This window comes from Balaenoptera acutorostrata, chromosome 10, assembly GCF_949987535.1.
Source record: "Balaenoptera acutorostrata chromosome 10, mBalAcu1.1, whole genome shotgun sequence".
NCBI classification, from domain to species: Eukaryota; Metazoa; Chordata; class Mammalia; order Artiodactyla; family Balaenopteridae; genus Balaenoptera; species Balaenoptera acutorostrata.
In genome coordinates, this window is record NC_080073.1 from 74076794 (window position 1) to 74097712 (window position 20919).

A 20919-nucleotide genomic window follows, 5' to 3' on the forward strand; every position below is an offset into this window, starting at 1 on the left:
AAATCTACCCCATGCCCAACAGTCAGTGCTGACACAGTTCCAGGAAGGAAACAAGTCCTGGGTCCAGCCCAAGCCAGTGGGCTGAGGGCAGGAAATCACCAGCTTGCTTTGCCTCCGCCACCCTGGGCCTCCGCCTTTCCTCCCCCACTGACCCAGGGAGAAGCCCAGGGCACTCATACATGTGGCATTTCTGACACATTCCTGGAAGGCGCTCACCAAGTCTGGTGTTGGGGAGATGGGACCCTAAGGAGGTGTGTGTGGGGAGGGGTCAGGTTTTGAAGATGGGGAGAGGACAGCCCATTCAGCCACCTACCCCTCAAAGCAATTACCCACCCAAACATAATAAAAGCTAATAGTTACTGAGTGCTCACTCTGTGCCAGGTACTGTCCTAAGTGTTTTGCCCAGCTCTATTAGTTAGGGACCTTTAGCCCAACCATTTTACAGATGAGCAAACAGAAGTACAGAGAGGTCAATTACTTGCCCAATGTCACACAACTGATAAAATGGTAGAGCCAGGATTCAAGCTCAGAAAGTCTGGCTCCTGGGCCTGCAATCCCATCCTCTATACCACAACAACCCACCATCGATCCGCTCATTGACAATCTGCCCATCCACTCAACCATGGCCACCCCACCCAGACACCTGTCTACTCACCTATCCATCCATCCCTTCATCTCCTAACCCCCTGTTTGAAGTGGTCCAGGAAAGGGAACAGCAAATATTGAATACAAAGGCTTAGAGGGGAGAGAGCAGGACATTTTTAAAAAATATTTATTTATATATTTATTTAGGCTGCACCAGGTCTTAGTTGTGGCACGTGGGATCTTCCTTGCGGCATGCGGGATGTTTAGTTGCCATGCAGGATCTTCTGGTTGTGGCATGTGAACTCTTAGTTGTGGCATGCATGCGGGATCTAGTTCCCCCACCAGGGATCGAACCTGGGCCCCCTGCATTGGGATCACAGACCCTTACCCACTGGACCACCAGGGAAGTCCCAGGGCATGTTTAAGAAAGTAGCTACTGCATAGAGTGAGGGAAAAGATAGCAAGAGATGAGACTAAGAAGGTGACCAGGGCTCAAATCAGGAGGGTCTGCCCATCCACCATCTATCCACCTGCCCACATCCATCCACCTGCCCATCCACCATCTATCCACATGCCCACATCCATCCACCTGCCCATCCACCATCTATCCACCTGCCCACATCCATCCACCTGCCCATCCACCCTCCTACTCCTTTGTCTGTCCATCCATGGGTTCATGTGTCCATCCATCATCCATCCATCCATCCATCCATCCATCCATCCATCCATTCATCCACCCATCCTTCATCTCTGTACTTCAGAAGGCAGATAGAAAGAGAGGAAGAAAGAGAATGGAGAGTTGGCTGGCTACATTTATTCCCCGCCAGTGATCTCTCGTGAAATCACAAGAAACATGAGGGTGCCTGGAGGAATATTAGGACTGCTGGAGGCACCTGAATAACTAGGATGCTTTCCTCCTCTCTCCACTCACCCCACTACCCACAGCTCAAAGGTCCTGGGAATTGTGGGAAGAAGGAAGTGCAGAGTGAGTTAGTATCAAGGTTGTAAGACCCATCCAGATCTTGAAACTTCAGCCCTCAGCCCTGCCCCTGTATCTCCTTAGGAAGATAGAAGGAATTGTGTTGTCAAAGAGGTGTCATAATGCCCCCAGCCCCATACAATTCTCCCTACCTTGGCATCCCAGTACCCTCCCAAGAGTCCCTGAAAACCTCTGGAGCCCCTGGCCACCAGAAGTTCCATCTCATCACCAAGGAAGGCCCTGGTCAAGGATGTCCCAGGTAGGATGACATCACAGTGTTGGATCAGGGCAGCCCAAGGTCACAAGAAGTTTGACTGGCAGAAAGGAGCATGAAAGCCCCAGCCAGGCCCACCTGTGCTGGGAGCTGAAGGCCTCTTACAAAAGGCTTAGGTGCCGGTGACACTGCCTGACTCTTGTTACCCAACTGTGGAGCTGTCATTGTCTCCCGGGAGGCGGGGGAGGCAGGCAGGAAGTGGGCCACCATCAATTCCTCTGGTTCCTGCCCCTTCACTTCCCTGAGAGGCTTCCTGGACTGTTAGTTTGCATGGCCCCACCTCCTAGGCAAACTTGTGACAAGTAATAATGCTGGCAAACGTTTACTGAGTGCTGAAGAGGTCTATGTACCTTGCCAAGAATATCTCATTAACTCATGGTAACCCTATGAGATAGATTCTCTTGTTATTCCCACTTCATAGATGGGAAAACAGACACAGCGTATGATAAATTACCAGGGGGAATGCCCTGGTGGTCCAGTGGTTAAGACTCCATGCTTCCACTGCAGGGGGAACGGATTCGATCCCTGGTTGGGGAACTAAGATCCTGCACGTCTTGCGGTGTGGCCAAAAAAAAAAAAAAAAAAAAATTCACAGCCGAGCAGGTACCCAGTGGGTGGTGGAGCTGGAATTTAAATTCCAGGCCGTCCTGCTACACGGCCTCCTGAGGGAGCTGAGGTCCCCGCTAGGCCTTCCCATTGACTCCCTTCAAAGTCCCCCTTGTCCCCACCGCGGGCAAATATGTGCTCATAAAGGTTCAGGGGAGTGTGTCGACACCTCGGCGTAGGAGCTGGACGAGGCTGATGATAATTACCATTCGCTTTTACAGCTCCCGCGACTCATCACCCCCCCCCCCACCACAAGCTGGTGCAGTAGATAGCCTTATTAGCCCCATTTTGCAGATGAGGCAAGTAAAGCTCAAAGAGGTTCAGCGACTTGCCCAAGGATGCCTGACCTGTAAGGGCAGAGTCCGGTCCTGAGCTCAGCCTTCAAACTCCAAAGGCCAGGCACATTTCCAGTACCAGGTGCCCTGGGAGCCTTCGCCAGCTGCCTCACCCAATGCTATTTGCATTTTCACAGGGCACAGGCCCTCCGTGAAAAAGCGAGGTACTAATGGTGGAGTGTCAGGCATGGGCTAGGTCAGCAGATGGGCAGGGGGCCTGAAGTATTTGGGAGGACATACATATCACAATGAGGTCTTCTTGCCCTACTCAGAAAGTGCCACGCTTGAGTCTGTCTCTTCCCCATTCTACATCCTGGTATAAGGGGAAAACGTATACATTGTATATCTAAAAGGCCTTGATGGAAGTCATAGAGGGAGGGGGTCAGATTCCTTCTTTTGGCTCTAACTCAAAACCCAATTGAAACAGGGTAGTGAGATTCAGAAGGGAGGGAAGGGGCTGGTGGGACCCTCTCCTTGCCCTTTAAGCTTCATTGCCCCACCCCCCTTCCCCCATAGAACAGGAGGAATGGGAGGCTTAAGGCTGCAGGAAGCAGATAGGGGAGATGGGGATCTTCCTTCAACCTCTAAACCAGTTTTCTCAACCTTGGCACTATTGACCCTGTGAGCCAATCATTCTTTGCGGGGGCGGGGGTGGGGATGTGTGGCTGTGTGCTGACCTGTGCAGTGTGGGATGTTTAGCAGCGTCCTGGCCTCTAGACGCCAGTAGCACCCCCCAGTAGTGACCACCAAAAATGTCTCCCGGCATTGCCAAATGTCCCCTGGGAGGGGGGAATACACCCAGTTGTGAACCATTTCTCTAAAGTCACACACACACACACACACACACACACACACACACACACACACACACGCTGTGCATTTGACAGGGAGGACCTCCTGAGAGGGGAGGAGTTGGTTAAATGAAACCAGATGTTAACCTGGAAAATATGCAGTCGGCCCCACCCTCCCTCCAGAGCTGGCCAGATGGGGTGTTCTCAGCCCTCTGAGCTTAGTCGCCTGGAGCCTGGCTGGGCCCCCGGAAGGGGCAGGGCAAGGCTGGGACTGCCCGGGCCTCCTCCTCCTCCTCCTCCTTCTCCTCCCCCTCCCCTTCCCCCTCCTCCTCCTCCCCATCCACCTCCTCCTCCTCCTCCCCCCATCCACCTCCTCTTCCTCCTCCTCCCCCATCCCTCCCCTTCCCCCTCCTCCTCCTCCCCATCCACCTCCTCCTCCTCTTCCCCCCATCCACCTCCTCTTCCTCCTCCTCCCCCATCCCTCCTCCTCCTCCTCCTCTTCCCCCCCATCCACCTCCTATTCCACTCCCCCTCCTCCTCCTTTCTCTCTACCTCCTCCCTTCTCTCTACCTCGTCCCTCTCCCCTTCCCCGGGGCTGTCCCTCTGCCCCAGTTTCTGTGTGGGTCTCATCCCTGGATGTCCTGGGGTCCTGGGTCCCCCTAACCAGGGTCCCAAGCGTAGGGGCAGCAGCAGCAGCTGGGGCATAACTGACGGGAGACCCAGGGCCTGGGCTGGGGTGGAGAGGGAGGGGAGGATTCAAATCCTGGTTCCAGCACTAACTGGTCACTAGTCGTGCGACTTCTTCAAGGTTCTTACACGCCACTCACTAACCATGTGAACTTAGGCAAAGCTTAGGTTCCTCTGAGCCTCAGTTTCTGCATTTGGAAGATGGGAGTAACATCTCAAAATGGCTCTTCGGGGTTTTTGCAAAGCTGAGTGGTTAGCACTTGGTAGATTCTCAATCCTGTTAGCAAAGAGCATTGCCCTTCCCCCTGTAGGAAGATCCCCCCCGACCAACTCTTCTGAAAGCACATGCCTCTGTCACCCTTCACACCAGCTCCCGAGCCTGAGGTGCAGGGTCCAGGTGGCCAAGACTGCTGGGGAGCAGGGGCTGGTAGGAGGTGGGGCCTCTGCAGTTCCTTCACCACTATGGCCACAGGATGAGCCTTCCCGTGGTGTCAGGAGGACCAGAACCTCAGAATCATGCTTTTTTTTTTGGGTGGGAGCTGTGTTGGGTCCTTGTTGCTGCACGCGGGCTTTCTCTAGTTGTGGCGAGCGGGAGCTACCCTTCGTTCCGGTGCACGGGGTTCTCATTGCGGTGGCTTCTCTTGCTTCGGAGTATGGGCTCTAGGGCATGCCAGCTTCAGTAGTTGTGGCGCAGGGGCTTAGTTGCTCCACGACATGTGGGATCTTCCTGGATGAGGGCTCGAACCCATGTCCCCTGCATTGGCAGGTGGATTCTTAACCACTGCGCCACCAGGGAAGTCCCCAGAATCATGCTTAACATGGAAAAAACCCAAGCCACTTCTGTGGCCCAGGAAAGGAAAATTCTGCAGGGCCAGGCCGTCAGCCTCAACACTGAGGATAAAGAAATTGTCATGGACTCTATAGCAGTGATTCTCACTGCCCTCAGGAGACACTGGCAATGCGAGAGACATTCTTGGCTGTCACAATTGGGAGGGGGGGCTACTGGCATCTAGTGGGCAGAGGCCAGAGCTGATGCTAAGCATACTTCATTGAAGGACAACCCCAAAGCAAAGATTTATCCAGCCCAAAGTGTCAATGGTGCTGAGACCTAGGAACCCTGCTCCCCAGAGCTTCATATTTGTGTTCATATGTGCAGTGTCTTTGTTACTTCCACACCCAGAGCCTGGTGTACAAGAGGAGCTCAGGAATAGTTTTGCACAAAAGGACGGAGCAACCGATGTCACATCCTCAGCTGCACTAAGAGATAATTCATAGAGTAAACCTCATACTCGCGGTGTGTCATCCTGTCTGTGCAGGGTCCACAGACCCAGAACCAAAATCCAGCATTCAAAACCCCAGAGTGTCCTTGCCAAACTGAGGCATTGGGCTGCCCTCTCTCACCAGCGAGCCTGAGGGCTGGGGAGGGGCCGCCTTGACTGCTCGCCTGCCACCCAGCACCCCTGGCAAGGGCTCAGCAAGGTGACAGAATGAGGACAGAAAGGAATCGGCAGGCCCTGCCCCACAGTGCTGTGGACATGGCAGTACACCCTGTGGAGTACAGGGTGTGGTCCCTGGGGTCAGCCAGGCCTGGGTTCCCATCGCAGCCTGGCTCCTTACCAGCCACGCGACCCGAAACATGGGAATAACCTCCTTACTTCAGTTTTCTCAATTATAAATGGGGCTAATAGTATACCTTCCTTAAAGGGTTAATGTGAGGATTCACAGAGAAAATCCACTTAAAGAGCTTGGCGCCGTGCTCATAAATGGTGGTGAAAAACGAGCGTTGATTATCACTGTCATACCTCATTTCCGGTGCTTGCCCCTCTGCTTGTAATCCTGCGTCCCACGGCTGAGCCTGGATGAGTCTGGGAAGGCTGCTGATGGCTCGTGCACCCCTCCCTCTCTCCAGCTTGGCTCTGTGCCAGCACTGGGTTAAGCCCCAGGGACACAGGTGAATAGGATGTGGTCCTGACCGCTGGGAGCAGTTTACGGGCTGTTGGGACATTAGCAAGAGCCCGGAAGGACCACAATTTGAGATTAAGATGAGGCAAGCACAGCACCTAGGGCACAAAATATTGTAAGGAAGCACTCACCATGCCCTTGCACGAGTGTGAGTGTGAGTACCTCCTTAAAATGTACACCCTTGCCTCACCCTAGTCCCAGCCCAGCAAAGGACCACATCCCAAGAGGAGGGCCTGAAGGCACAGAGGAGGGTGAGATGGGGGCAGAGACTGCAGCATCTGAGGCTCCCTGGAGGAGGTGTCATGAGGGCTGCTGGCTTGGAAGGATAGGGAGAATTTTGAAGTGCAAAGCTGAGGGCACGTATACTGCTGGGTAGGAAACTATGGGAGCAGAGACTGCCTTGGAGAAAAGCCCTGGGCAAGTTTGAGTTGGGCAAATAGTTTGTAAATTAAATGCAAAAGAATGTACAGTACGACTTGGGTATAGGGGGTTTCTTTTGTAAGAAGGCAGGGGTTCAACTTCTAGTAGCTCTGCAGCTAGGGATTCCCTCCCAGTTCCCTGGGGACTCAGCAGAGAGAAGATGGGTTCCCCTGAGATTTGTAGCCTGGAGGAGTGGCTCCAGGGCCAGCAGAGCTCCAGGGCGGCTCTGTGGGCTTCTGACCAGTGCCCCTGTCCCCTCCCTCCTGCCTCTGGCCCTCGCGGTCAAAGTCCCGGTGTCCGATACGCCAGCTCTCCCCTTCTTTCCTTCCTCCCAGGACTCACAGAAACCCTCAGTACCCAGCCATGGGCCAAAGATGCCATCAGGCAAAAAGGTGAAGCCTCCACCCTGTCCCCTGTCCAGGTCGTGGAAGCAGGACCATGCGCAGACTCTGGCGGCGGCCTATGTGCCGGTGGTGGTGGACCCCAGGGGGCAGAACCCGGACAAGTTCAGGCTCAATTTCTACACCTCCCAGTACTCCAACACCCTGAACCCCTTCTACACCTTGCAGAAGCCTACCTGCGGCTACCTGTACCGCCGGGACACCGACCACACCCGCAAGCGCTTCGACGTGCCTCCTGCCAACCTGGTCTCGTGGTGCCCGTAGGCCTGTGCCAGTCAGAAGCCCCCTACCCTGAACCCTCACCCCCATGATCCCGGGTCCCAGAGGGGAAGGGCTGCTCCCTCCTGGAGGAGCAGAAAGTGCCTGGGCTAGGACGGCTGTGCCCTGCCCACTGTCAACAGTGGCAAAGGGAGGTCTCACTTCTCAGCAGCAATTAAAGTTTGTCCTTCCTTTCCCTGGCATCTGAATGGGTGGCCGTGGGTGGGTAGACTGAGGCCACAGGGGTGTTGTAAGCAACGTTATGTCCAGAGGTGCCTGAAGACTTGGAAAGACTTGATTCTCATCACCTCACCCCAAGAGTAACCCCAACTCCCCTCCAGAGCCTGAGTCCCAAGCAAAGTCCATACTGGCCATGCCCTCCCAGTGGCCCAGGCTTGGCAAGCCTTCCAACAACAAGAAAGAGATACATCAACTGACCGTGACCTGGGGTTGGAACAGCCACTGGAGAATGGGGAAGTCCTGTAGGGAGCGAACCCGGTCTCCAGGGGGCCTCCTCTCTAGCCCTAGTTTTACATAAAACCGCCTCTTCTGACTTGTAGTTTGTTGGCGAGGGATGGATTTCCCATCTCAAGTCTTACCTCTGGTCCAGCAGAACTGACGCTGAGGTTAGTTAGGCTCATGGGCCCTGGTTCATGGAGAAGGGGGATGAAGGCAGAGGGCACTTGACTCATGGCCTGACTGAGTTCTGGTCACTGCCACCCAGGCCTGGATCCAATGGCCTGCTGGCACCAGCTCAGACCGGCCTGTGACAGCTGACTGTGGACATCTCCCAACTCCTCAACCAGTGACTTCCTGCTGGTAGCTTGAAATCAGCCGTGGTGGAAGTATTTACACCACGGAAACCAGCAAACACCTATAAACTGGGGTTTCTTTTTTTTCCAGAGAGCCAGTGGTTAAATTCACCACTGGGTGAATCCAACTGGTTTCATTTCTAGGAATCACACCTCATTCTAGGTAGAGTGGCGTATTCAGTGGAGCATCCTTCTAGAGCACAAGAGGCTGGGGCTGGTGTGGGATGAAGGGACAGGATGCTGAGGACCCAGACCAGCAGCCAGTGCTTGGCCAGGCTTCCCTGGATACCCTTCTCTAAAAAGAAGATGGTAAGTGGAGAGAAAGGACGAGAGGGCCTCCTAAATATCACCTAACAGCGAAGAAGCCAGGTTCTTCCAGGTTGAGGTAGGCTGTCTTTCAAGGTAGAAGCTTTCCTCGAATGCCTGGTGATCCTAGGCTGGAAGCAGGCCATTCGGCATCTGTACCAAGTCTCTCCTGCCTGCAAGGAACCAGTGTGAGAAGGAGCTTGCGGTGGGGGGAGGGGGGGCGGTGGGGGGGCGGGGGGTGTCTCACTTTTCATAAGCAGACTTTCCCTTAACGTCCCGGTTTCCAGAGCGGCTCTTCTCTCTTCCTGAGCTGGACCTAGAGGCTAGGGCCTCTCCAGTTCAAAACTCCAGAATAATCTTCCACCAGGGTCAGGAGGGGATAGCCGCCTGGAGATGTCAGTTCCGCTGCCTTGAGGAGGGCATCCGGGAAGCTTCCCACCCGTCCTCCTATTTCCGCCCCACCTGTCCTGCACCCCAGCCCCCAGGGCACCTTCTGCGCCCACCTCGCGGAGCCTGCGGAGCCCTGCGGCAGAAATAGGCTTTGTGACTGGGCCAGCCTCCACATCCTCCTGCTCTTTTTTATTTTATTTTTTTAATTTTTTACTGTGTTGGGTCTTTGTTTCTGTGCGAGGGCTTTCTCCAGCTGCGGCGAGCGGTGGCCACTCTTCATCGCGGTGTGCGGGCCTCTCACTATCGCGGCCTCTCTTTTTGCGCAGGCTCAGTAGTTTGTGGCTCACGGGCCCAGTTGCTCCGCGGCACGTGGGATCTTCCCAGACCAGGGCTCGAACCCGTGTCCCCTGCATTAGCAGGCAGATTCTCAACCCCTGCGCCACCAGGGAAGCCCCCTCCTGCTCTTTGACAGCACTCGGCTTTCAACTTACCAGCTGTCACAGGCCGGTCTGACCTGGGCTTGGGGCAGCCACTGGAGAATGGGGAAGTCCGCACTCTGGTAAGACACTGCTTGTCCATCTGCCTTCTCTTGTCCAAAATTTTATTAGAACCTCTCATCTACTGTCTTCTTTTTCTTGGTCTCTGTGGATTTGTATTGATAGCTTTTAGAAATGTATTGCCATTTCAGGGCGCTTTTGAAAAGAGGCAGAGATAACATGCAAGTTTTCAGTCTACATACAACCAAAAGTCATACCTCCTATCAATCATCCAACAGACACTGGGTGAACACCTAGTGCGGGCTGGGTCCTTGGGCTACAAAGCTGAACAAGAATCACCTCTGCCCTCCCAGACCCGACAGCCTCGCTGGGCGGGGGCGGGGCCAGCATCTTCACTCCCCCAGCTGACGCCTCCTCCTCTCTCCTGGAGAAGGTCGCCGCCTTGAGGTTCACCTTGGTAGAGCAGCCTCCATGGACGCTTCCTGGAAACCTTCAGAGAAGCCGGCCCAGGTCCCAGGTCGGTCTGGGTGGGATAGTCCCAGGAGGCCAAGAACCTGTGCTCAGGGCTCTGTTGTGTTTCTGTGGAGGTGGCTAGTGGGCAGACGGGCAGCCTTGGAGGGGGTCAGTCACGCCTGGGATTGCCACCCCTCCCATCCCTTCTGGGCACGGCTTCCGCCTCTGTGCCCCTGCCCCACCTGCTCCCTCTCCTTGGCATCATTCAGCCCGGTGGATCCTCTGACTCTGGTATCGCATCTGTCCCGGGAAGGAGTCCTGTGGACAGAGCAGCCAGGGGAGGCCACAGACCTCTCTCACGGGGCCACCGCATGAGCTGTCCATTCTGCCCCTTTGTGCCCCTCTTGTGTATTCACCTCTTCCTGGATGCCTCGCTGTGGATCCCAATCCTCCATGTCTTTGGGGGAAGGATGGAGAGCAGGACTGCTAAAGCCACCGAGCTCTGGGGTTGGGAAGCTGTGGGATTCCATTCCCATCCTGGGCTGGAGTCCGGGATGGCGCCCCACACACAACGGGAGTGAGCTCCCTGTCGATGGGATTGCTCAGGCAGAGGGGCCACAGGGGAAGGTGCTGGACTAAGGGGCTTACAGGGTCCTCTAGCTCCATTCAGGCTTTCCCCAGAGATTTAAAAACTTAGGCTAAAAGCAAGATGATGAGGTGGAAAAACTTTGGTACCACCACTTAAAATGTTCGTGAACCTCAGAATGTGATTTTTCTGCCTCTGATTTCTCTTGTCTCCCATGGAAATAACAACACCCACCCCACAGGGCTGTCATGAGCCTATTCATCGAGCTTAGCATGGTGTCTTACACCTAATAGCTCCATCCTACGTTAGCTCTCTTTAATCCTTTCTTTAATCATGCATACATTCATTCATTCAGTAATGTTTTTTTTTTTTAAATTATTAGCACCTTTAATTATTATTTATTTTTTTGGCTGTGTTGGGTCGTCGTTTCTGTGCGAGGGCTTCCTCTAGTTGCAGCAAGCGGGGGCCACTCTTTATCGCAGTGCGCGGGCCTCTCACTATCGTGGCCTCTCTTGTTGCGGAGCACAGGCTCCAGACGCGCAGGCTCGGTAATTGTGGCGCACGGGCTTAGTTGCTCCGCAGCATGTGGGATCCTCCCAGACCAGGGCACGAACCCGTGTCCCCTGCATTAGCAGGCAGATTCTCAACCACTGCGCCACCAGGGAAGCCCATTCAGTAATGTTTTATTGAGCTCAAGCCCCTGTCAGTCAAATGTTATCTCAAAAAGGTAACTGGGGAGAGTTTAATGAGGGGGCTATTCGCAGAGAAGCGGGCACAATTAAGGGACTGGTGGTTTGCCCAGAGGGTGGCAACAGAAGGAGGCACTTCTTACCCCTAAGCCTGAGGGGTAGAGGGAGGGGGTTTTGCCACAGGAGCTTGGAGAGGGTTCTGGCAGGAGCTGTAGCTGAAGGTCAGAGAAGACAACTGGGGCTCAAACTGTGACCCAACAGGGAAGGAGGGGAACAGATACCCAGCTTCTGTCTCTTTCCATCCTCCAATCTCCTTCCAGTGCTTCTCAATGGACGAATCCAGACTGAAGCCAGAGGGCTGGGGAGCCCAGGTGATCCAGTCCACGGGGATCAGCCTCCTGGGGCTCAGAGCAGACCCAGAAAGGTGGAGAAGGAGTGGGGAGGGGCAAACCGAATAACCAGCACACGACCATGTGGAATCCGTGGTACTAGGTGCTGGGAGGTTTTGAGAAATGAGTAAGACAGTAGTCTCTACCCGGGGAACTTGCTGGATTCCTGAGGGCAGGCTGGCAATAAACAGCTGCTTATAATTCCAGAAAGAAATGAGTGTTGTGTCTATGTTATCGTAGAAGTGTGACTGTCATAGACCCTAAGGTGATGTCCAATGGTTTCCACCTCCTGTTGTTCCTGCCTTTGTACAATCCCCTCCCTCTGTGACTTGCTTCTACTCCACAGAATATGGCAAAGGTGATGGGTGTCACTCCCTTGATTAGGTTCCATTATATAAAATTCCATTTTAGCAGATTAGAGGGAGATTCCCCTCGCTGGCTTGACAAAATAAGCATCTGTGTTGAGGAGCCCATGTAACAAGGAAATGTGGGCAGCTTCTAGAAACTTTAGGCAGCCTCTAGGACCTGAGAGTGCCCTCCAGACAATATCTAGCAGGAAGCCAGGGCCCTCAGTCCTAGAGCCACAGGGAATGAATTCTGCCAACGACCTGAATGAGGTGGGAGTGGATTCTTCCCCAGTCAAGCCTTCAGGTGAAAACGTAGCCCAGACAACACCTTGATTCCAGCCTTGTGAGATCCTGGACAGAGGACCCCAATGAGCCAGGCTTGGACTCCTGGTCCTCAGAAACTATGAGGTAATATAGGTACATATTTTGAAGCTGCTGACTTTGTGGTAATTTGTTATGTGACATAGAAAACTAATATAACACATAAGCAAGATGTTAGTGTGCTGAGGCAGGAAAGATGAATTCTGCAGAGATTCAGAAGGTTTCACAGAGGAGGTGGCTTTTGTGCTCACACATAAAGAATGAGTAGGAAACCTCATAGGGGAGATTTGGAAAGGAGAGATGGAAAGATGAGCTTCCATCTCCTCCTTGATCTCTTCGTTTCAAACCCTGGGCCTGAGAGGACTCTTCAAGGACACAGATTCCAGCCTGGGCTCCAAGCAAGTTCAGTGGAGGAGCCCTCCTGCCCCCAAGCCCCACCCCCCCAAAAAAAAACATGTTCTGGAAAACTTCATCAAAGTAGGCAGATCCAAGCCCTCCCCTCCCCCCGCAATGCACCATAAATTGATCACTTTAGGTAGAAGAGAAGTAAAACAGTCCCATTTGATTCTTTTTTCAAAAACAACTATCCTCTAGTTATGTGAGCAACATATATTCATTATGAACCACTTTTAAAAATACAGATTTTTTTTTTGAAAAAGCAAAGATTAAAAAATCACTGGTGAGACTTCCCTGGTGGTCCAGTGGGTGAGACTCCACGCTCCCAATGCAGGGGGCCTGGGTTCAATCCCTTGTCGGGGAAACTAGATCCCACATGCGTGCCGCCGCAACTAAGAGTCCACGTGCCGCAATGAAGATTCCGCATGCTGCAACTAAGACCCGGAGCAGCCTAAATAAATAAATAAATAAATAAAAGGAAATTTTAAAAAAAATAAAATAAAAAATAAAAAATGATCCCATGACTCAGAAATGAGCCTGTTAACATTTGGTGGTTTCCTTCTCGTCACAGGTGGCATGTACACAACAGTGACAGGGACAACAGTATTAACGTCACTCTTGTCTCAGTCTTTCTCTCTCTCTCTGGTCTTCTAAGGAGCATTCTTAGCTCTGAGCCCTTTAGATGAACTTTCTGAGGATAATGGGCAAAAAGAGTAGTAAAACTGGAAAGGAGGCCACCCAGTGGTTTCTATGATGGAAAGGAAGAGAACTGCTCCTGGGGGAAGACCAGGTCTGAGAAGGCAGACCCTGCCCAGAGCACATAGCCCCACCCGCACCTCCAGTTCTACCTGGCAGATGCCACATAAGACAGGGCCAGAGAAGCAGTCCTCCCAGGCTCCTCTACTTCTCAGGGAGCTTTGTCGCATTCCATCCGGAGCACCTTGGTCAAAGAGGGAGCTCCCTCTCCAGGTGTCCAGGGTCCTGCTTCCAGTGGTTCCTCTGTGCCCTGAGCTGTTGGAAGGGGGTGTCCACTTGAGGAAGAGCTGCTGGGGCTGAGGAGTATCTAGGCACACTGACCCCATCACTCCGGGCTCCTCCCTCTGCCCAGCCAGTGGTCACAGCTCGTGGATACAGAGGACTGAGCCCTGTTGGCTGGAAGGCTGTGACTGCCCTTCCTCTACAGAGCTGGGCCATCTCTCTGAGCTGACCTTCTCCAGGCCCTGGTCCTCCTTCTGTCCAGTTCTCAGGAAATGCTCCTAAGATCAAGAGCCTGATACTCTTCTCACAAAACTGCATAAGAACCACCATCTTCCTGGTGCCTCCATCCCCAAACTGCCTCTGAGGGTTCTAATTTGCTTTTTATTTAAATAAAGATGGGGTGGTCCACATAGCAGAGGAGGGAGGGAAACAGGGAAGGGTCAGGACAGAGCGAGTGCTGGCTCTGAGCTTTCCCAGTAGCATCCAGCTTAAGTGCACTTAAATGTTGACTCCAGAAAAGAACGAGCTTTAAATTCTATGGCCGGAGAGCATCCCACTAGGGGTCAGAGAAAGATATTGCTGCATAGATGGGCCCCTAGGCTTGGCCTGGGAGCTTTCTAGGACCAGCAGGTAGGAGCACACCCATGCAACTGTGTGCCTGCATTCACACACACACACACACACACACACCCAGGCCGTTAGGCACACACCCAATGTCCCCTATCCCCATGCCCCTGGGTGGTGATGGTATCAGGTTTGGGGTCAGATGGAGGGCTGAATTCAAGCGTCCCAGGATGGGAAAGATGCAACCTCCAGGAATATGAGAGTGTGGTCAGAACAGGATCTCTCTGTGTGTGTATGTACGTGTGTGTGTGTGTGGCTATGGATATTTGTGCAGTTTTATGGAGGAGGGGGTTCCCTTTGGCTGCATAGGACTCATCTTGGAAGCCCACAAACTCTGCATCACCCAGACACTCTCATATGTTAGCCATCCATGGTGTGATTTGAACCCCTCGGTTGTGACAGCCAAGTGCAGTGCACAGCCTGGATAACTATACACAGCAGCCCTATCAAGGGCCCAAAGTTGGCCCAGCTCTGGAAGAAAAACCAGCTCTTTCTCATAGGTACCTCAATGCCGTGTCTGAGGGCAGGAACCGGAAACATTGAGAACCCATTCAAAACAGGAGGAGAAGGCAGAGGAAGTGACAGGATCAGAACAGCTGCTGGCTGGCCACCCACTCTGTCCTGGTGAGAAGGGATAAGGAGATTGCAAACTGGGTAAGAAAATCCTCTCACCTCCAGCTCAGGGCTGTAATCCTGGGCCTCTGCTCCTCTAAGCTTTGTTCTATTTTCACTCCTCTTCCCAGGGAGTAGGTCTCCATTGGCTGCAAGGATTTAGTGGGGACTTTTAACGCGAGCTCTCCGGTAGCCCCTGGATTTGGGTGTAGGCTTGCACAGCCCCCATTACCTTCTCTCTTCTGCTCGTTTCCTCCTATCATTTCCCTGCACTTTTGGATTCACCAGGCCCTCCCTCGCTCAGATCTGCGGGACTCAGGCCTGTGGGAGAGGAGGGCCCAGTGTTAGGAAGCCCGGCGGCCCAGGTGCGAGGAGCAGCAGGGAAAAGAACCAGTCTGTCTGGGCCATCCGCCTCCCGTGGGCCTCAGTGATGGGGAACGTCATGGACGGTAAGTCGGTGGAGGAGCTGAGCAGCACCGAGTGTCACCAGTGGTACAAGAAGTTCATGACCGAGTGCCCCTCCGGCCAGCTCACCTTCTACGAGTTCCGCCAGTTCTTCGGCCTCAAGAACCTGAGCCCATGGGCCAGCCAGTACGTGGAGCAGATGTTTGAGACCTTTGACTTCAACAAAGTGAGCAGGGGTCTGGGTGGGGAGTGCTGGAGGGACGCCCCACCGGCCAGCATGGGGGTGGGGAGGAGAAGGTGTGAGAATGGCCGGAGGAGTGACTTCATTTATCTGGGAGGTCAAGTGTCGACATCAGGGATTCCAGTTTTCTAACATTCATTGAGCGCCTACTGTGCACCAGGCACTGGGGGTTCAGAAATGAATCAGCCATCGTCCCTGCCCTCACTCTCCAGGGGAAGACAGAGGCCCCCGATCAGTGCGCCCAGAGGCCAAACCTATTGGCTTCCTCTGCCTCTTCCACGTGCACAGTTTATTCCAGAACAAATATGAACACTTACAAGACAGTCGTTGAGCACCTACTAAGTGCTTGGCACTGTATGTGGTGCTTCTGCACAGGCCATTAGATGCTCATGGGATGCAGCAGGAGGAGGGGTGGAGAGCAGAGAGCAGGGTGATGACCTTCAGCCTGGCTGGTCTGGGATGGGCAGGCCCATGTTGCTTGGGTCACCCATCCCATGATGGCCTGTGGACACTAGAACTGGGGACAGTCAGGGCTGCCTGGTCACTGGGGAACCCAGGCTACTCCAACTCCCAAACACCTGGTGACCTCAGTTCATCCTAAGAGGGATTAAAGGTCTGCGCAGCGGTCAAATTATATGTCTCCCCAAGGAATCACCTGGGTGCATTGGGTAAGGACTACCTGATAAGATAGAGTTTGGGCACTGTGAGTTTGGGCCCCTAGTTTTCATCAGCTGGGTGGCCTGGAGCCCATATCCTCCCCTCTCTGCCTCAGCTTATTCACCTATATCTGTCATGGAGGTCGGGAGCATTAGTTAAGATGTTTCTTGGTGTTTCATAGCAAATCTTCCATTTATCTGGAGCAATTCAGTCAAGATGTAGTGGTAGAAGAACGTAAATCTACACACCCATCTCCCCACCCCTGCTGGTCCCCACCCCGGCTGGTGCTCCCTTGAAGGTGGGGATGTGATGCTGCCATATGTCCACTGCACACCAGGGAGAGGTCACCCAGAGCTTTCCCGGCTCCACTCACTGCCCATAGGGTCCCCACATCATTGTAGGCAGGGCTCCTAGGGAAAGCTGGGGTTCAGAGGCTATTTAAAACTCACTAATGTTTAGGATCAAGGGGCCAAAGCAGATTATGGGCTTTGAGTCCCAGCCTCAAGGGCAGCACCATGGTGCCCAAGGGCTTTCCTGAAAGGGATGCAGGGTCAGAGTACTGGAGCCCAAGTTATGGAGACCAAGAGGGATGGCATCATCAGGCTAGTCCCCCAAGATGCTCCAGAAGAAGTGATCTTTCCCGAAAAGGAGGGGGCAGAGTTCATGGTTGAGCCTCAACACCTTATACCCAAATGCACTGAAATAGCTCAGCTTCTTGCCTGTTAAGGAAACCTTCAGAAGGACCCCCTAAGATTACATGTATGACACCAGGGAGGGGCAACCCATCAACCCTGTATTTGCCTAACCTGAGTCATTCATATGCCATCTCTTGTCACATGTAAGCACCACCTATACTGTCCCAAACCTGACCTCCTCAATTCCACACACATCCCCACCTTCGGGCCTGGGTGCTGCCTGGGACTCTCTTCCTCCAGAATTCTGCTTGGCTCACACCTTCCCCTGCTGCAAGACTCTGTTCAAATATCTCCTTCCCACTGACACCTGCCCTGATCTCCTGGTTTCAACCCCATTTAACTAGGACTAGCCCCCACCGTAGCATTTCCTACTCCTCCCCTTTTCCCCCAGAGCACGTCTCATCTTCTAATACATGATACTGAATAACATTTAGTTGCTATGTTTATTGTCAATTTCTCCTGCTGGAATGGGAGCTCCATGAAGGCAGGGATTTCTGTCTTTCTTGTTCATTGCTGTAGCCTTTGCACCTAGAACAGTGCCTGGAACACAGTAGGTGCTCAATCAATATTTTAATTTGAGTGAATGACTATGTGAGAAATTATGAATTTTATGAAATACTTATATATTATATAATATACACTAATTTAAATACATACCTGCTAATCGTTAAACTGAACAGCATCTTTGTAACATCTAAAGTGCCTTGTACACACCAATGGGATAAATCACACTTCAGGCAACATTGCTTCCAACCATTGTCGCCAGCATAAAGCAGTAGGGCAGGTTAGCAATGAGATGGGACACAAGACTGGGAAGTTTTGATACAGAGAGAAGTTAAACAGGGGAGTGCAAACAATAGCCCATGGGTCTATTTTTGTAAATGAATTTTTATTATAACACACCACACCCATTATTTTACTGATTGTCAAAACTGAAATATGTGCTATTTGGCCCTTTATAGAAAAAGTTTGCCAGCCCCTGAATTAGAAGAGAGCTGTATCCTAGGGTACTGCACTGGGTGCGCAGGGTTTGGGGGTATAGCTGTGAGTGGGGAGTGTGACCTGGGTAACCGCCAATATGCTTTGTTTACTTCAAAGTTTTGCCTGGGCCTGGCTGTACCTGGCAATCTCACAGGTGCACACAAATCAATATAAATCTTCCATCCCTGCATCTGAGCGCTGGGTGGCATTCAGGAGACTTCAGTTTCTAGGAAAGGCTTTGTCATTCACTAGTGTGTGGCCTAACCTCTGTCAACTTTAGCTTTTCATCTGAAAATGCAGACAAAAATACCCAGGGGTGGTTGCGAGATTAAAAGAGTAAAGTGAGTAAAACATCATATGAAGCATGAAAAAAAAGTATCGCTGTAGTCTTATTACTGAATCTAACCCAGACCACAATCTTGAAAAGCGCATACTGTCATTCCCATCACAGAGCTGAGGAACTGAGACTCACAGAGGTTACGTGACTTATCCAAGGTCACACCTCTCCTAAGACATGGTTTAGGTCTTTCTGGCACCAGTGCACATACCTTTCCATTGCCCCTTTTTAGCCTTTTTTTTTTAATTACAAAAAATTACAAAATTAAAAACTATTTTAATTACCAGAAAATTACAGCTCATTGTAAAAGTTTCTAAGAATACAGAAAGATAAAAAATGAAAAGCAAAAGTACCCTCACCCTGTGTCCCCTTGCCCAGAGGAAACTTCGATAGCGGTCTTCTTGCTTCTCTGAGCGAGGCTGCAGGGGCACCTGGCTCCATCCTGACAATGATCCTGAAAGGAGGGTTGAGCAAGGGCTGATTGAGCTAAGGCATATGGGAAAGCCCTTAAACACGGGGAAGCACTACGCAAATGTTCACTATGAGTGTGATGCCTACCACGGGGCTACCTACCTACCTACCACGGGGCTCAGGTGGTTAAGGTCTCACCTAAGGCCAAAGGCCAGCACACAATCGGGAGATCTCAGAGGCCTTCATACCCAACCTCTGCCACATCCCTAATAACTTTACCCCAGCCTCTGCTTGCACACTTTCAGTGACAGAGAGGTCATTACTGCACGAGGCTCATTCCACCACGGGCAACCCTGCCTGTTAAAGAGTTCTTGATGCTGACCCCAAATCTGCCTCTCAGTAACTTCCTGGTTCCAGAGTCATGGTTGTAAGTGGAGGAACAGGGACTGGACTCCAAGTCACGTGCTCTGAGTCCAGTGCTCCTTTCCTTACAGTACCCAGCCTCTCTGCATGACAAGGCTTCCCTCTCCCAGCTTCACTTGGCTTGGGGGAGGTGGGCAGAAGCAGGCCTGTGCTCCCTGCTTCTCTGACCCTATTGGTAGGGCTGGCAGGGCCAGGCAGAGGGTCAGCTGCTGAACATTTGGAGGGTTCTGGGGAAATATCCTGCAGGAATGTCTTGCACCACCTTCCCCCTTGGCCAATCCCTCCAAGACTCAATGAGGGCAGTGCCTCCCCCAGGAAGCCTCCCTGCTGCCCTTGCCTGGGTGCTCCCCTATTCTGTGAGTCCATAATGTCCTGTCCAGATGTGCTGTCACTGAATATACATCACGATGGCACAATGATCTCTTGATAATAATAATAGTAATAATAATAATAGTAATAGTATAGTGGTAATAACAATAGCTAACATTTACTGAGTGATTACTGTGTGCCAGGCAGTGTTGAGTGCCTTACACACATGCACTCATTTAAGCCCACAACAATCCCATGGAGGTGGCAGCTGTTATAACTATTACTGATGAGGAAATCGAGGGCCAGAGACATACTAAATCCTTTGTCCCAGATCCCACATATTTGAGAGGGTGAGGCCAGGATTCAAACCTGCGTCCTCAACATTGCGCTCCCATCAGGACAGGGATCTATCTTACGGAGTTCTGAATCCTCAGCCTATCACAGCACGTAGTAGGTGCTCGGTAAGTTACGAAGAATAAAGGGAAGAATGAGAAAGGCGCTCGGTGCCTCCCCATCTACCTGTACCCCTTATCTCGGTTAATTAGAGCTCATCCAAACCACGCCCCCATCCCTGGGGAGTCCTTGTCTCTCCTACCACCTACACACTCTTACACCCCACCCCCCAAACTGGAAGGCTGAAGTTTGAGGATCACAGGGAAGCAGCCAGTGACGGCTGGAACCAAAATACCTGTGAAGGGATAGCATAAGCCATTCATACTCTAGAGGGGACTGGTTTATCAAATTTGGTAAACCATCCTGGGGCAGGTAGGGTGAGCTATAACGGGCGTTCAGGAGGGCGTAAGCTGGTGGGCGCCAAGGGGGCGGGGCGCGGGTCCGGGCCTGGGCTCAGCGTATCCTGGGGCCCCGGGGGCTCCGAGGGCGGGGCCGGGGCGGGGCCCAGGCAGAGGGGGCTCAGGCGACCATGCCCCTCACCCAGGACGGCTACATCGACTTCATGGAGTACGTGGCGGCGCTGAGTCTTGTCCTCAAGGGGAAGGTGGAACAGAAGCTGCGCTGGTACTTCAAGCTCTACGACGTGGACGGCAACGGATGCATCGACCGCGATGAGCTGCTCACCATCATCCGGGTAACTCCAGGTGCAGAGGGCCGGGCAGGGGCGGAGCCAGAGCTGAGAGCTTGGGGCTGGGTCTTAAGCTGGCGGAACAGTGTGCTAGGAAGCGGACAGGATTGGGACTGACTTCCCCTGGGTGGCTCGGCCCTCACCAGCTGCGTGACCCGGGCCAGGTTTCCTCTGCTCTCTGGGCTTCAGTTTCCTCATCTGTACCAAGATCTGTTGAAGCGCAGTCCCAGCTCTGCCTGAGGCCTCAGGCACCTTGATCTGTACTCACCTTACACACACACGCTGTTGGGAGCCTGACGTGCTCGCTCTGCCCCGCTCCTACCGCTGAGACTAATTAGGACGGGTCATCTCACTTCTTCTTCCCTCCCAGGCCATCCGAACCATTAACCCCTGCAGCGACTCGACCATGACCGCAGAGGAGTTCACCGATACAGTGTTCTCCAAGATTGACGTCAATGGGGATGGTGAGGCTGCGCTGGGGGTCCCCAGGGGAGGGGTCACTGGGGGTGTCCCCAGGGTCCCCAGGGGAGAGGGCAGAAGGGGAGAGGGAGGCACAAAAGGGCCGTTGCTGGCCACCTCCTCTGCCTGCCTCCGCCCCGGCCACAGAGCTGGCTTTTGGGGATGCCTGCACCAGACTTTGGTCTCTGGCTCTTTGGCCAGCTCCGTTCACAGCCACTTCCT

At 52.9% G+C, this 20919-nt stretch overlaps 2 protein-coding genes across 7 annotated transcripts in view; both read left to right on the top strand.

The window, feature by feature from the left end:
* GUCA1A (guanylate cyclase activator 1A) overlaps positions 1 to 20919 on the top strand; it is a 38779-nt gene that overhangs the window by 8527 nt on the left and 9333 nt on the right. For 2 of the 6 annotated variants that reach the window (XM_057554730.1, XM_007197870.2), the window contains exons 2-5: positions 14587 to 14710; positions 14987 to 15329; positions 20095 to 20244; positions 20609 to 20702. In XM_057554730.1, coding sequence (XP_057410713.1) covers positions 14587 to 14710; positions 14987 to 15329; positions 20095 to 20244; positions 20609 to 20702 — 711 coding nt within the window. Of the gene's footprint in view, positions 1 to 8084; positions 8420 to 9132; positions 9366 to 9733; positions 9821 to 14586; positions 14741 to 14986; positions 15330 to 20094; positions 20245 to 20608; positions 20703 to 20919 lie in introns of those variants that run through there. The other 4 variants (XM_057554731.1, XM_057554732.1, XM_007197868.2 and 1 more) reach the window with 4 other exon arrangements.
* Positions 1687 to 8015, top strand: CIMIP3 (ciliary microtubule inner protein 3). Its single transcript, XM_057554885.1, has 3 exons — positions 1687 to 1823; positions 1886 to 1934; positions 6975 to 8015. Exons 1-3 carry the CDS (start codon positions 1687 to 1689, stop codon positions 7302 to 7304), a joined length of 516 nt encoding a protein of 171 aa, XP_057410868.1. The 3' UTR covers positions 7305 to 8015.

Bases quoted from the DNA above. Each gene is read 5' to 3' on its own strand.
- CIMIP3 (XM_057554885.1), top strand. From the start codon at position 1,687: ATGCCCCCAGCCCCATACAATTCTCCCTACCTTGGCATCCCAGTACCC. The intron at 1,824-1,885 runs GTAGGATGACAT...TTTGACTGGCAG, and splicing joins CCTGGTCAAGGATGTCCCAG to AAAGGAGCATGAAAGCCCCA. The intron at 1,935-6,974 runs GCCTCTTACAAA...CCTTCCTCCCAG, and splicing joins ACCTGTGCTGGGAGCTGAAG to GACTCACAGAAACCCTCAGT.